At 43.2% G+C, this 15,784-nt stretch overlaps 1 protein-coding gene across 3 annotated transcripts in view; it reads left to right on the top strand.

The window, feature by feature from the left end:
* The first annotated feature begins 374 nt into the window (after positions 1-374).
* The window catches only part of MNAT1 (MNAT1 component of CDK activating kinase), a 119,835-nt gene continuing 104,425 nt past the window's right edge, over positions 375-15,784 (top strand). For 2 of the 3 annotated variants that reach the window (XM_032692513.1, XM_032692515.1), the window contains exon 1: positions 382-512. In XM_032692513.1, the coding sequence (XP_032548404.1) occupies positions 424-512 (89 nt within the window). In that variant the 5' untranslated portion in view covers positions 382-423. Of the gene's footprint in view, positions 513-15,784 lie in introns of all 3 variants that reach the window. The other variant, XM_032692514.1, reaches the window with a different exon arrangement.

The following is a 15,784-nucleotide window of genomic DNA, read 5'->3' as shown; positions in this document are numbered from 1 at the left end:
AGGGCGATTAGACATCGAAATGGGCTGCCCAGGGAGGTGGTGGAGCCACAGCCCCTGGAGGTGTTTAAGGAGAGACTGGACGTGGCACTCGGTGCCATGGTCTGGTTGACACGGTGGTGTTGGGGCACAGGTTGGACTCGAGGATCTCGGGGGTCTTTTCCAACCCAATTGACTCTCAGCGATTCCTGTTGGTTACTCGTAGGCGAGTGCCGCCTTCTCCCCCATTACAGCCGGCTCTCTGGGGCCGGCGCAGCCCCAGCTCCAGCCCCGCGGCCGGGCGGGCGCTGCCGGCCCGCTCGCACCCGCTCAGCCCGGCGGGGCCGCGGAACGCGCGGGGCGGCGGCGGGCGGCGCCGGGGCCGTTTGTCGGCGGCACCGGAAGGCGGAAGGCGCGGCGGGCGGAGGGAGCGGGGCTGGGGCGGCCATGGACGACCTGGGCTGCCCGCGCTGCAAGACCACCAAGTACCGCAACCCCTCGCTCAAGCTCATGGTGAACGTCTGCGGGCACACGCTGTGAGTGCGGCCGGGCCGCGGGGGCATCGGGCGGCGGGCCCCGGGGGAGGGGTCGCTGTCCCGGCCGGGCCGGGGGTGGGGGCGGCTCCGGCCCCGAGCGGTGTCTGCGGGGCGGCCCCGGGCCCCTCGTGCCGCCGGTTCCTCCCCCGGCCTCCGTGGTCAGGCCGAGCTGGGTCCGGTGCGGGTCTTCCCTCTGTGCAGCGAAATTCCTGGAGGGAAGCGGGCGGGAGCCCACGGGACCCGGCGTGTGGCTGGGACAGGCTCCTGTCCCGCAGGGCTGCGGGGCTTCGGGGTGCGAGGCCGGTAACGCAGGGGAAAATAAAGTTCTCATCGACTTAAACATTTCTTATTTGTATTTAGCGCTGTGCTCGAATAGTTGAGAAACATAAGAAACATAAAAAAGAGGTGTTTTGTTGTATCCTTTTAACGTGTTCATTCTCCTGAATGAAGAATGCTTTGCTGAAGTTTTGAAAACCCTCCAGTGAACCAGTGCAGATGGTTATGTTCACTCATTTTTTTTTTCCCAAGAAGAATTATGCCTTTTTTTTTTTTCTCTTTCCCCCCAAAGCTCAACCCTTAGATAGTTCCCAGCACTGGCTCTACCTGATTTAAGTTGCAGATAGTCTGGATTCATTTACTTTCAGACCTGGAGATCATCCTTAATGTGGAAGTTTAAAAGGCTGTACTCTACATTCTTTCTGGATGTCCATGATAGAAGCCTCATACTGCAATAGCAGCCCTTTCTGTTTTTTTTTTTTTTTTTTTTTTTATTTTGTTTGTTTGTTTGTTTGTTTGTTTTTTTCCTGATTATTTTTGTTTGGAGTTTTTGTGTCTTTTCATCTTTCCTGTGAGGTAGTTTTATACTTTTTAAGCTACATGTGAATTACATTCAAAAGACCCAGCCTGAAAGCTTTTACTTGATACTGTGTTGGAAGTGAACTTGATACTGTGAATGAAGGAACTGAATTGCAAGAAAGGATTTATCTTACTGTCTTAGGAAAAAGTAGAAAAAGTGTTACCTTCCATTCTGTTCCCTGATCCTGTTCTCTGTGGCCACACAAGCACTTGTGTTGCCATGAAGGTGTGGATCTCCTGGTGGTGGTGGTGGTGCAGGAGAGGTGGCATCAGGAGTGTCCCTTTGGTGACAGGGGTGCTCTCTGTGTCCAAGTGCAGCATTAGCTGAATCTCAACAGGCAACAGCCAAATTTAGGCAAAACAGAGCAGATTTAAAATGATCCCTCGATCTGGTATTCAGTGAAGATCAAAGGACTTGTAGTCTTCATGATCTTCTGCTTTCAGGCTCATCCAGAGCCTCTTCCAGCAGAGGACAGCACGTTTCAGTTTCCTTTCCTGCTTTGGTTCCCTGTGGGTTTTTTTTTTGGTTTGGTTTGGTTTTTTTTGTAGCTGAACTTTACTTGAGAAAATGGTGTTTTGTGCTTTGATGGGTGCAGCTGCTGACACCGTGTTTGGTGTTGATGTCCTTGCCTTGCTTCTTGTTTCTGCACGAGTTCTGCCTCTGCTTCCCCCAGCTCTTGTTGTTTGCACCTCTGTTGTTGCAGAGTAGAATCTCTGCATTTCTTTGGTTTTGTTGTAATTAAGGACTCTCCATCTTGATCTGGTTCAAGTGTGTCACTTTTCCTCTGCATTTTCCTTCCAACAGCTCCTTTAAGGTTGTGGTTTTATTACTATTTCCATACAACATTACAATGATTAATAAATTCTCGCAATAACTAATCCAGAACCTGGATGATCCACCTGTGAATGGAGGGGAAAAAAGGGAGGTAATTGACATTTTTTCTCCCATAAATTCACTGTGTTTCAGGCACAAGGAAGGAATGTTTAACTAGTTCTCAAAACAAATGAGCTGAAGTAAGTTTCTGGTGGAGATTTATCCTTAGGCAATCTATTCTGATAGTTTGCTATTCTTACCATTGAAAATACTTCTTCTAATTTCCAGTCTACATCTACTTGCTATAACTTAAACATTTAAGAATTCTAACATGAAGTATACCTCGTGAACTCTTGATTACACCTCTTCTGTAGGAATGCATTGCATGTTTTGGGGGCTTTCTCTTTGGTGTTTTCCACTCTGAAGAAATCCCATTCCTTCAGTCTCCTCTCTAGAGTGATTTTTTTAGAAATTATTTTTCAATACGTCTGTGGGCTGTTCTCACTGTTTTTCTTGAGGCCTTCTCCACTTGGTTTGCATTTTGCTGGAAGTGGACCTGCTGTTCCCTCTGAGTCCTTAGTACATCAGCCAGAGTCAAAATTATTTCACGTGCTTTTCACACGATTCACATGATTTCACATGCATTTCGTACAGGCAGGATGACGAGTCTTTATTTTTTGCAGTGACATGTTTGATTTATTGTCAGGATAAGCCCAGATTCTTTAGCCCTTTGCCACCCAGCATATCCATGGGCAGAACAGAATTTAACTTTGCCTTCCATGTTGTGTTCTGCAACTTATTATGTTTTTGCTCTGTTAAACAACATGTTACTTCAGGTGACTTTTGCACTTGGTTCAAGTGACTTTAGATTCTGAGTTCCTCCATCCAAGCTTTTGAAACTGTCCCAGATTATCCTCTGTTACTGCCCCGATATTTTCCAGTGTGTAGTTTGTGGACAAAATGTTGTCAGGGAGATCTTTCTTGTTAAAGAAAGAAATCAAACCAAGGCAGAGCAAAATATGGAGTTGCCTGCAGTGAGTTCCTTGCTGAATAACCCTCTTCCACTGGTTACTTTCTGTAGCAGTGGAGAATGAGAAAAGATTAGAGTCATGTGAATGGGCTTGCTATCAATTTTCTCTCTTGACTGAAATAATGGCAGCTTATCTCTGGGTGTGGGGTTCTAATCATCTCCCAGTACTTCAGTGTGTTCTGCATTTGTTTCAGTTATATGACTGTCAGTTTAAGAGTGTCAAAAATCCTGTTAAACCAAAACTATTTTGCCTGTAATTGCTGTTTTGCTACCTACTTTGTTACTGTGTCATTGGATAGAATTATATTCCTTTGATGTGATTTTTTCCTAAGAAACTGTGTGTTGAATCTTATCTGTTTCATTATCTGAAAGAGGTAATTTGTCTGATTATTTCAACATCTTCCCAGGGACTGATGGTGAGCCTGACTCTGGTTTGTGTTTCCCTGTGTGTTTGGTTTCCTGCTCTTTAGAGGCAGGTGCTTTTGTCCTTCTCTAGGTTGTTGGCACTTAATGCAGAGAGCAGAGATGATCTGCCTTTGTCCCTTTTCAAAGGGTAAATATCGCACCTACCAGAACTGAAAACCTTGAAGTACTCTTCATATAACCCCTGGAAATAGTCCACAGGTTTATGGACTACACATCCATGGGTTTATGGAGGCTCATTAAGTTGCCTGCAATTGCATATTGCCTTTACTGTGCTTTCTGTTTGAAGTTTCCCGATAAATCTGCATGGAAAATTCAGAGTCTCGGCTTTGCTGGCTCGGGAGGTTTGGAGCAGTTGCTGTAATGCATTTCCCAGTTCTGGCTCGTGCTTTTGCTCCTTCTGCTGTGATATGAGTTACATTAGCCAGCTAATCCGTCTTACTGAGTGGAGATTGATGCAGAAAATGCCCCAAGTGCTTTGGCATCATCTGTTAAAGATTTTCCTTCCCACTGAATAGCGGGTTAATGTGCTCCTGCTTCAACTGCTCTTTCTTTCGCTGCAGGCATTCTGAAGGAATATTTTCGTGTTGCCTCCTGGTAGTTTCTTTCCTAAAGCTTTAACCTTTCCTGTTCTGTTAACTGTGCTGTTCACTTAATGAGGTGACCTTCAGTGATTTGCTTTGCCCTTGTGCAAAATACCTTGAATTTCGAATTATTGAAGAGCCTGTATTTAGCTGAGATGATTTGTCAGTAAGCTTCATATTTTTTCTCCTGGTTTACTGATAGCTTGTGGTTTTAGCATTTTACCATGAGTTTATTTTCTTTATTTTGTGGCTCCCCGTTTTCCCTTTTCAAGAATTGTGAGAGTTGCCTTCTTATGCCTTCTGTTAGCCAGGTTGTTTCCACTTTCACGTTCTTAGTCAGTTCCTCCCCTTTGTTAGAATGAAACTAGAAGAGCCCTTGTTTTTATCATGGCTTATTTTTTTCCTCCTCTTTTTTTCTTTTCTTCTTACCTCCTATATAAAAAAAAAATCTCAAAGTATCTGAGAACTCATTGGGCAACGTGTGTCCTGTTTTTTTCCTTCTTTTTCTGACAGATGCCTGCAGTGAAGGTTCCTCTTGATATGAAGTCCTGTGCTTTGGAGGTTTGGCTGTTCATTCTTCTCCTCTTCCCCACTTCATTAATTTAAGTCTCTCTCATCTGCGGTAGATACTCTGTGTGAGAGTGCCCCTGTTGGCCTCCCACCTCTCTCTTACTCCGACCTTGGTTCTGCCAGTGTGTTCATTCTGGATTTCAGCAGTAACATATGCAGGGAGCATTTCTCCTCCCCCGTCCTTCCCGTGTCAGTGGGCTTGACCCTACCTTAGAAGAACTCACAGTGGCTTTCTCCTAATGCCACATGTTTGCCATGTTCAGTTCCCCTGTGGTCAGAGGGGCTCTGGAATGTGTCTGCTTGTGGCAGAGCAGGATCATTGTGCTGATAAGCACAGCAGAGCTGTGGTGCAGATAAGGGATAGGCAGGTGGCTGCAAGAGGATGAAATGGGACATTTGGCCTCCGGCTGTAAACAACCTTCAAGTTGGAATTCCACTGGAGTTTATTCCAATGGAACCATGCCAAGGCTTACAATTATGGGAATGGGGTTTTTTGGGGGGTTATTTCTTAGCAGTTTGTTTTCCTTGGTTGTTGCTTCTTGACCAGTATCGCCAAAAGTGTAATACCATGTGTTTTTGGCATCAGAGTAATGTTAAATAAGCCTTTTCCACTATAAATCTTCCCTGTCACTGGGAGGGAGGATGATAAATTAGCAGTTAAAAGTTGTTTTAGGATGGGACTTAGTAGGGAAATGCTTAGTTCAAGAATAATGAATGTCTTTTTAAGTTTATTTTCTTAAGTATAACAGAGGTTCAGGGCATGAGACGCTTGGCTTTAAAAATGCTTTTGTGTGAGGGACAGTGTGTCAAATCATGGAGCAATACTTGATTCAAGTTCTGCAATGCATTGGTTTCTAAGGTGCACTGATGGCTTTACCTTTTAGAAGTTCACTCAAGAATTATATTCAAAATCCTTTGTGCATGCATGACAATTTTTGATTATTCAGACGATTTCTAACGTCTTTTCTGAGCGTGCAGATGCTGGGTGCGTGCTTGCCAATGGAGCTGTGATCCACCTGGCTTCACTTGAGACCATGAATTATCTTTTGCTCTGCCCGCTTGGATTTCATGGCCTGTGTTGGGTTTTAGGAGGGAGGTTAAGTGTATCCCACTGATTTACTTTCATGGAGAGGAAAGGAAATGCATCCATCAAAACCTGCATTACAAGAATGTTAAGGTTGCTGCTGCAAACAGGAGAGGGTAAAGAGATTTATTCTTGGCTGTAAACTTGGACCATATGGTCTCCAACAGTGACACACAAAAATCTTAGGTAAAAAAGGTGGTTAATTTGGGGTGCTGGATCACCATTGTTATCCCACTGCCTGCTACAGGGAGGAGGGAAACTGGTGTGTGAAGTACTTTCTTAAGAGTCAGTCCTGTTGCTCCAGCTACCTGTGACCCACCCTGGCTTGCAGAGGGAGGAGATGTGGGTGTCTGCAGAGCAGCAAAAATGAAGGAACACTTTTCCTTCCCCAGTGTCATGCCAGCTGTTGTGCTGTCTCAGCAAAGTGTCTTTTCCATGCTTGACATCTCTGGGAGACGGGCACAGGGACCAGAGCAGCCTCTGCAGAAAACTGAGAGGCTTGATTTCAGCTGCTGCCTGTGGCGTTTTGGGATTTGTTCATGTGCTGCCACAGTCTTACATGGTAGGTAATGAACAGTTTCTCTGCTCTCTTTCTTGTTCACAAGAACCGTGTGGAAAGGTGTCTGGGCTCCTTATTAAAATGTCATTTTTTTCCTCCTGTTCCCAGAGGGAGATGTATTTATTTCTCATTTAATTTGTTAATAAAGCTTCAAAACTGAGACAGCGTAAAAACGCTCGCTGTCTCTAGGCCCAGCTTTGTGTTGCTCAGGGGAGACATCAATTCACCAAGTTGTGTTGTGGGGATTTCATAATCTGCCCTGCACCCTGTTATGACTGTTCCAGGGATTCATTAGGGGGTAAGTGCATCCTTGGAGAACTCTAATTGCAGTGCCAACGGCTGCTGAAACCAAGAAACAGAGTTTTCATTATTTGTGTATTTATTTTAATGTTAGGAGCTTTTTGGAGTTCTGTGGCTGTCAAATTCCCCGGGAGTTGGAAGTAGGAACATCCCCGGTGAATTCAGGGGAGTGGGGTCTCATGCCAGTGCGTGGGGCTGGAGTCATCTGAAAAGAAGTTTGGAATCTTCTCGTTTAAACTCCTTCCAAGTGAAAGGATGGCTTGGCTTCCTGCTGCATTCTTCTCTGCAGTGTGGTTCAAGAAAATGCCTTTCTTCTAGGATGGGGGGGAAGCCCTGGAGATTTTGGAAAAATAACATAAAACTGTATTTCAGCCAAGTGAGTTTGAGTGAAGAAGTCCAACTGGAGGTAGGCACTGAGGATCTGTCAGAGCTGTAACTTTTAACTTGAGCACGTGGGAATTAGGGGGGCTTAAATACCTATTCAAGTTTTATTTGGCAAGCTTTTTTTCCTTACAAAAATACCTTGAATGCAAGATATACAAGGACAATGATTCAGGGCTGTCATTTGTAATGTAAAGGTTGGCTGTTATGTATATGATTTTTAGGCCAAAAAAAGTGGTGTGTGGGCTTTGGAGTGCAAACAGTAAGGTATGCTGGTTCAACCATGGAAATGTGGATTCAGGACTTGTGAATGGGCAGCAGGCACAAGGAAAAGAGTCACCAGACTCTGGTGCTTAGTGGACCCTTGCAGGAGCTGATCTGGTTTGCTGACCTGGCAGAAGATGAGAAGCTTTTTGGTCAGTTGATGTGGTGGGGTTTATACAGGACTAGTGAGTTGGTTAGTCAGACATCAGAGGTGGTGCAAGGTCATTTGTAGGAATGTGCATCCACAGGAAAGGTGGAATAGGGTAGAATGAAGGACCTTCCTATGGCACAGTGTTAATTTAGCCTTTGTGCATCTTAAAAAGATGGCTTATCTGGGAGAGCAAGTGCTCTGTTTTGTCTCTTAGGCTTGTTTTCTTGCTGCTATTACCATATCACACCTCAAATTAGATTCCTGGATCCCTGCTGGTGTGAAAAGCATAAAGTGGTCTTGGTGGTCTAAAGCAGACTGGGACTACATACAGCTAAAAATCTCAACCAGAGCAGAAAAGTGGTGTGGTCCAAAAAATGCCTACTTTGCTTTTGGGAGATAAGTAATGACAACTATGTAATGCATTTCAATCCCAGTGATTTCCATCTCTGAGAGAATTCTCTTCATTTCTTCTGGGTGGCTTGAGAGTTGCACTGGGGAGGTTTTTATTTGCATTTGTCAGGTCTACTACAGGAATTTAACTAGTTGGTGGTTGAAATAGTTGCACAATCGTAGCCTATCTGCTTCCTCAAAGGAAGAAGCAAAATGACTTTTTTTGTAAAGTGGAATGTATTCCCTCAGAAAGAAATCTTTTTCCTGACTTCTTAGGGAGCAAAAATCTAGGTCATCTTTCTTCTTAGTCTTTTTGGAGTTATTCCTGTTTTTATTAATTGTGATTCAATGCTCTTTGGATCCTGTTCCATCCCGTTAGTCTTCCAAAGTCTCTCCAAGTCAGTCATGGGAGGTGATTAAATCATTGCTGAAATACCAAAGAGGTTATTTCCTTCTGCTATCCAGTTTTGACAGTGAATATTTGCTTTTACATTTGACTCTGAATCATGGTCTTAATACTTCTGATGAAGTGGTGTTAATGCTTCAGTTTATTCTTTTGTTTTAAAGCTGACATACTTAGAAAATCTTCTCTTTTCTCTGCTGAGCTATCAATTGCCATGTCTGCTTGCTAATACTTCTTGTCTGCTCAGCAAAGCTCACAGAGCTCTGCTCTTCATTCCCCGTAAGTACTTTTTGGAAATTTTAAGTTGTGGTTCCACTCTGTGATGTGATCTCAGCAAGAGGAAAGCTGTTGTTTATATCCTGGCTCTCCAGTCAGTAAATGGAAAAATAAATTCTTTTTTCCTTGGTTCTGAAAATTCACTCTGGTTAAATCTGCAGCCTGGGATTGAAGACTGTTTATAAGGATGTGTAGTGACAGGATGGGGGCAATGGCTTCAAACTGAAAGAGAGTATGTATATATTGGATATTAGAAAAAAATTCTTCCTGTGAGAGTGTTGAGGTCCTGGCACAGGTTGCCCAGAGAAGTGGCTGTCTCATCCCTGGAACTGTTCAAGGCCAGGTTGGACAGGGCTTGGAGCAGCAGAAGATGATCTTTAAGGTCCTTTCCAACCCAAACCATTCTATGATTCTATGATCATGAAAATGTGTTTGGGTCCCCAGCTTGAAGAGTCTTGAACATACTGGGCTCTTTTTGGGTTGGGTAAATGTTTACCCTGCTAAGGTTGAGTATTGTAAATGCCCAGCATGGTAATGGCCCAACACAGGTGTGTGTAAATCTCTGTGGTGAAAACAAAGGCTTCTCCAAAAGAAGCCAAACACAACAACCTCTTAAACAATTTCATATTAGGCAGGTTTTTCTTTTCTCTTTCTTTTAATTGCATCTACTGCATTTTAATTGATACCAATAATTCTGCGGGTTTGTGAGGAAGAAGGACATCTGACTTGCTCCTGTTTGGCTGCATTAGCTGCCAAATGTTAGTAAGCCATATGCATAGGTTTACTATTTGTGAAATTAAGTAAATATATTCCTGAGTCATTTTAGGAAAGGTGTCTTGGTAACTGTAAATTCACAGCAGGGCAGATCTGAAAGTGCCCCTTTGGGGTACTCAGAAGTTGCATTTGTGTGCATGTTCTTTGTTTGGGGCTTTGGCTGGTTGTTCTTCCCCCTGGAAACCGAAGGTGAAATTTGAAGAAGAGCTGGGTCAACATTTTGGAAATTGAATTGAGTGTTTCACTGTTCACATATGATTAGGAAATACAAAAAAAAAAATCCCTGATAGTAACAGACTGTAGGACAGGCAACAGGCTGAGCTTGTGTCGGGGACACCTAAGTTTCATATTGCTGGTTCTCTCTGTGGTTTAATAATGTGCAGGAAACAGTGGATATTTCCTCACAGAAATGCCACTCTCACTGTAAAAAAAGTTACAGGTAGTAGTCCTAACTGTGAACTGAATTTTGTAATGGCATTGGCTTGGTTTTCCTTTTTATAAAAAATATTTTGCAGGAATTAATTTGGAAAGGACCAGATCTGAGAACTTACCAGAAACTGCTGCTATATGTGACAAAATTCACCTAAGAACATTTTTTGATGGTCTGAAAATGATATTCTAAGTTGTTTTTTTTTTTGTTTTGAATATAACACATGAAGGGGGAGAGAATGTATTAGGAAACTCTTGCAGGGTTTTTTGTGTGGAATGTGGGTAACTTGGCAAGTGAGGTAAGTGAGAACAAGATGGCTCTGCCACAAAGGAACAATGAGGAAATCATCTGGTCTGATAAATATTTTGGCTTTGAACTGAGAAACAGGTAGGTAATTATTTTTGCTGTGTCCACACAGTTCTGCCTCAATGACTGGCACTAAGGTTGGTTTCTGTGTCTAAGAATTTGCAGAATCCTGGGCTTGATGTGAACACGACAACTTCTTTAATATTATAGAGAAGTGGTTCTGCTGAGTGGGATGGGCAAAGTGAGAAACAGGTTTTTTGTTGGTTTTTTTTTAAGAAGCAGTCTTGAGGTGAAAGTTCCCAAGAAGGTTGCACTCTCCAGTTTTTATTAGTGCCAAACAGTGTGGCCAGGCTGTCACAGTCTCTCTGCCAGGGTGGCAAAGGAGGACTGATGTTCCTAGACAGCAAAAGGCGAGGGAGTGGTTTGGCTGATGCTGACACCTTCAGACTGCTGAGCCAGAATGGGAAGTGTTGGGTCTAACTGGGCAGGAAAGTTTGGCACTGGGGTTAAATGTATCACAAGAGCCGGGGCGAAGGAGGAGGATCTCTGGTCCCAGACAAGTGGAGGCAGACTAATGTTTAATGTCTTTGTCATCCTTACTTGCAGGGTGTCATGTGTTTTCCTGTAAAAAAAAAACCAAAACAAAACAGTGATGTCTTTGTGGGGATTAGGGGCTGAACAATCCCGGTAGGTACAGCTAGTGACTAGATAATCTTTGGTATGAGCATATGAATAGCCTTGAGTAAACAGAGGAGTTCAGATCCTTCTGGGAGTAGCTGTCTGTGGGTTTTAAAAGACTGAAAAAATTGTCCTTACACACCCTGAACGGCGTCAGGAAGGACCATTGGTGGCAGTGGTGGGGTTTGATAAGCCTGTGACTGATGTGCTGTGAACTGGAGATGAGAGGCTGCCCTTAAATCCCCAAGATCCCTTGTTCTAGGAAAAAAAATGAACTTATCTATAGCTTTGGGATGTGGTTGTATTGTATAAAGGGGGACAGGGAGGTTAACAAGACTGAGGGCAATGCCAGGGTGATGGGATGTTTTTGTGAACATCATCAGCTGAGCAGGCTTGGAGGAATTCAGGAGCTGGAGAGATACTTGTCTTTTGAGCTCAGTCTAGAATAGCTGTATTTGTTTGAGCCTTTTTGTTTCTACTCTTGCAGCAAAGGCTGGCCTACAATTTTGCTAAACAAACCCTAGATTTCTATTCTATCTACCTGGTTTTGGGGAAAGATAACACAGGAGATGTGTCCAGAATTAGCTGTCTCTACGTGGGCAATATCTCCATGATGTGTGAATGAAACAGCCCCTTGGAGGTTTGTTTCTTAGGATGAGGCTAAAGAACTCTTAATTGCATGGGATCTGTGTGGGAACCTTTGCTGCCAGCTGACAGATTTTGGAAAGGAGCCTTGTCTTTTGCAAGGAACATGTGACTGGGAAACATCTTATGGCTCTAGGGAGACTTTGAAATGCTGTAGGGGAGTTGGAAGGGGAGGCTGACTCCCAGTCCTGCAACAAAGATCATGAGGGAGACTTGTTCGGAGGAAGAAATATGACTGCATGAGAAGTTGAGAGAAGGAGTGATGGCTGGGCTAGAGAAGGGTTTAGAACTATCTGGGAAGACTGAGGAAAAACTGGAGCTAAAGAACTCTGAGGTTCTAGGAGGATGAAGGCATGGTGGCCACGGGAAGATCAGAGGTGAGGATAATGAGAGTGTGTGTGCTCAGACATTGTGGTGAAGAGATGTAGGTGCCTAAATGGAAATTAGCCCAGCAAGGAGTCTGTGCCTGGATCCAAAGCTCTTGGCCAGGGGAAGAAGGAAGGGTGCAGAAGGAGGTTGGCACTTGGATCTTGTGTTCTGTCCCTGGGCTGGAGCAGCACCTGGGTGTTTGAGCTGCTTTACAGAGCCCTGGGGTGGGTTGGCCGAGTTCCTGGAGCCCAGCATTTCGCAGGGGCTCTGCTGTGCCGGTGGGACGCCCCTGTGGAAGTGCAGGCTGGGCTTTGAGCAGAGGAAATCCTATGGAGCACTAATGCTAATCACTCTTAAATCAGGAATGTGAAATTTGGGCATGCTTCAGGCATTAATTGTAGTGGCTTAATTTCCTTATCTGGTAATGTGGGGATAATGCTGCCTCATGGTGGTTTTGAGAAGGTCAGTTATTTAATGCTGACTCTGCATGCCAAAGAAAACTAGAGGGGGGGGGAACAGTGAACGTGTCGAAGCAGGATTTGAGCAGGGCAGAATAAACAAGGTCTGAGGATAAACCAGCATTGCCTGCATGTGTGTTAGCTGATCCTTGCCTATCCAGAGGGCTGAAAGAGGTGGGAGTCCTAACAAGCTGGGAAGAGCAACCCCACATCCCAGTTCCTGGCAGTTCATGCACATTAACTCTAAGGAAAACATGTAATGCTCGCCCTGTATATGGTGCAGGTTGTTAGAGGAATAACATGACACTGAGGCCTCTACCCTGCTGCCTGACTTAGTTGACATAAGGTAATGGATATAGAGGGGAGGAGCTGAGTAGCAGCCTGGTTGCATAAGCCTTTTTTTTTTTCCAAAGGAAACCGGCTGATGTGATGTGGAGATATAATAAATTTATGTTGTAGTGCACGACCACAAGAGGGATCAGACCACTTGAATTTTCACTTTTGTGTTTTTGATTCTGCGTTCTTTCATGTAGCCTGGGGATGGGTGTTCCACATATGGGGGTTTTAATTGTCTGACTTAAAGATAATATTGGAAATGTAGTTGAATAGTGGGCTTGTGTCTAGTTTTTCTGTCACAGGTCTATTTCCTGGCTTCAGTCTCTGCAGTAAAATTAAGGCTGCATTACTGCATGACTTTGATAGATAGTTTTACATTCCTGCTCGCAAAAAACGTTATCTCTTACTGTTTGCTTGGTAAGGCTTCATTACCAATGCTCGTGATGTCTTTTTAAGTGAATATTTTAAACAGATGACTGTGCCATTGAGTTCAAACCCGTCCAGAGTCTGTGTTTTATACGAGCTTGATCATTCAAACCTCATTTTTCTCTCCGGATTCCTCTCTTTTGGAACATCAGTTGTATAATTGACAAACATATACAAGACAAATGCTGATCTGAAAGTAATCATTCCTTGAATATAATGGACCACAATCCCTTTCTCTTACACCTAATTAGTCCAACATTTTGTTTTAAAATTCATTTGTTTTTTAGGGAGAGTAGAAAGATGCAAAGTTGCTTGAAGGAGAATTGCCCCAACTTACTTGCTCTGTGTCCTTCTCTCACAAATATAGAAGCAGCTCTATCATTGAAAATTTAATGAAGCTTTCATCAATATAATGTGGTGCCTCTGCATTCTCTGAAACGTATTCATATTTAATGAGCTTCTAATTCTAATTTCAGGTAACAGGAACAACTGTATATAATCATAAATCTGATTTGTTTGTGGACGGCGTGTCCCACATCATTTACAATTCCTAAAGTCGTCACTGGTGACTTTTGACTGCTTTTAGTAGTTTGGTAAAAATGTTTTGTTTCAGAACTTTATTATTTTTGTAATAAAATCAGCCTCAGGAGACAGAAGCAATGACCTTAAAGCAATGAGGTGGTTGTCCTAGTATCATATTTGAGTATTTATGTGGAGGTTGTGTTTTTTTTTTTGTTTGTTTGTGTGGGTTTGTTTGTTTGGTTGGTTGGTTGGTTTTTTTTTTAACAAGCCTAAGGTTAGTTGCTTAGTTAAAAAATACAATAGTGGGAAAATATTTTGGATGTGTGGGGGAGCTGGTAATACTGAAAAAATATACAATTGTAGATAATTAATTACAGAAGATGGAAATAGTCTAGGAATAACTGTGAAAATGTCCTACTGCACTCTGGACAGCCTCAAACTGAAGATTTCTATGAAGCATCCAATAATGTTGCTCTGCTGGGTTAGGCTGGAAGAAACAACCAGGCTTGTTTGGCTTTTCCTTACTGGGAGTGAATCATAATGCTGAAAAGATGGTATTGTTTACCAAATTTTATGTGATAACAGCACCTATGAGTACATTTACATTTTCAATTAGAAAAAGAAAACATTAACACTGAAACATTGTTTTGATCATGTGAAAAAACTTTATTGTTCTCTCTGCTTTATTTAATTTACGGTCCTTTTATTGTTTCTCATAATCATAATTGACACTTATCCATAAATATTTAATTTGTGTTTTGGAGGTTAATTGCAGAAAAAGGCCGCATATAATGTGATGCCATTGAATATAGCAACATAAAATTTAATAAGCAGAAACATTCTCTACTACACATAGTATTGCCTTTGTTATTATACAAAGGGTAATGTGCAGAATGGTATTCACTCCGCCCCCTTTCATGGCAGTATGCAATTTTCTGTTTCATCTATTAAGGTTTTTGAAAAGAAATTTTAATTTAGTACCAGGAGAAAGCTGCATTTGCATGGCACATGTATCCTGATTGCTTCTGACAGTTCTTATTTTCTTGCTTTAATTTAGTTGGAGCGTTACACTGGCAGAGCTGGTCAGGATGTTTTCCCACATGTTTTTTTAATCCAACTTCTTATGCACATTTTACCAGCTTTGCCAAGGAAAACAATATGCTGAACATATTATATGGATATTTTTAACTGTTTCAGGTGTGTGAAGCAGCCCCACAATTTTATTCAGTCTTTAACAGGACTTAACACTTGACCTCGGTGGTCTCCTCTTGGAGCAGACCAGGAGAAGGTGTCGGACTGGCACCTCCTGGGAGGGGCAGCTCTGGAGCAGGTTCCTTGGCACTGCCGGCATGGAGCACTCCACATGGCACAGGCTTGGGTGGAGGCCCTGAGAGCACAGCTGCCTTTTGTCCCCTCAGTCAGCTCTGCCCTGCTGCTGTGTGAGCCCTTGCCCAGGGGAAGGAAGCTGTGGGAACAGCAGTGCATCCTGCGGTCCCTGCGGCACCCCCGTTGTAATCCCTGCTCCGGATGGTTCCCGCTCCCTACTGCATGTCCCTGCAAGAACACTGCTTTTTTACCTTCTCAGTTCTTCTCTGCCTGATTTTTAATTCTTGCAGAGTCCCTTGGCTTACTGGAGGAGGTCTGGTGTGGGCGAGTGAATCTGACACCTCCTAAAGTAGGAAAGTGAACGTTTGCTGTGCAGCTCTGTTGTAGGGATCTCATCCTGGGCAACGTCAGCTCTGGATCAGTGACAGACACTTCCACTGTGGACTGATTTCTGTATTTACTGAATTTATGTTGGCTAATTAAAAAAATTCAATTTTCTAATTATAATTCTTGTTTCCTGGCCATTTGGGATGCAGAGCAGTACAACAGAGGAATGGATTAAAAGAGCTCTGCTAACAAGACTGTTGTTTCAAAAGGCTGGCTCAGTTCATCAGGGGCTTGAGTGCCAGTGTAGCCCCACTCATGCCAGTAACCCATCGAAATAGAAAGACTCTCCCTGTGATGATTATTTTTGGGATCAAACCCATATGATTTATTTTCACTGCTAAAAAAATGTACATCAGTTTTTCTGACAGTCAATTTTCTGTTAAATAGTTTACTTAACAGAGACAAACAGTTTATTTAAGATAAGTTGATAGCAGTAGACTTGGAGTTTGTCCTTATGCAGTCACTTTTCATATTTGGTTTGGACTATTTACAGTAGAAGCTGAAGGTGAATGAGACGAGGGAGAGGTGTAG

The sequence above is a fragment of the Chiroxiphia lanceolata genome, chromosome 6 (assembly GCF_009829145.1).
Source record: "Chiroxiphia lanceolata isolate bChiLan1 chromosome 6, bChiLan1.pri, whole genome shotgun sequence".
NCBI lineage: Eukaryota > Metazoa > Chordata > Aves > Passeriformes > Pipridae > Chiroxiphia > Chiroxiphia lanceolata.
Note: the sequence above shows the minus strand (reverse complement) of the source record. Positions and strands in the feature narration are given on the sequence as shown.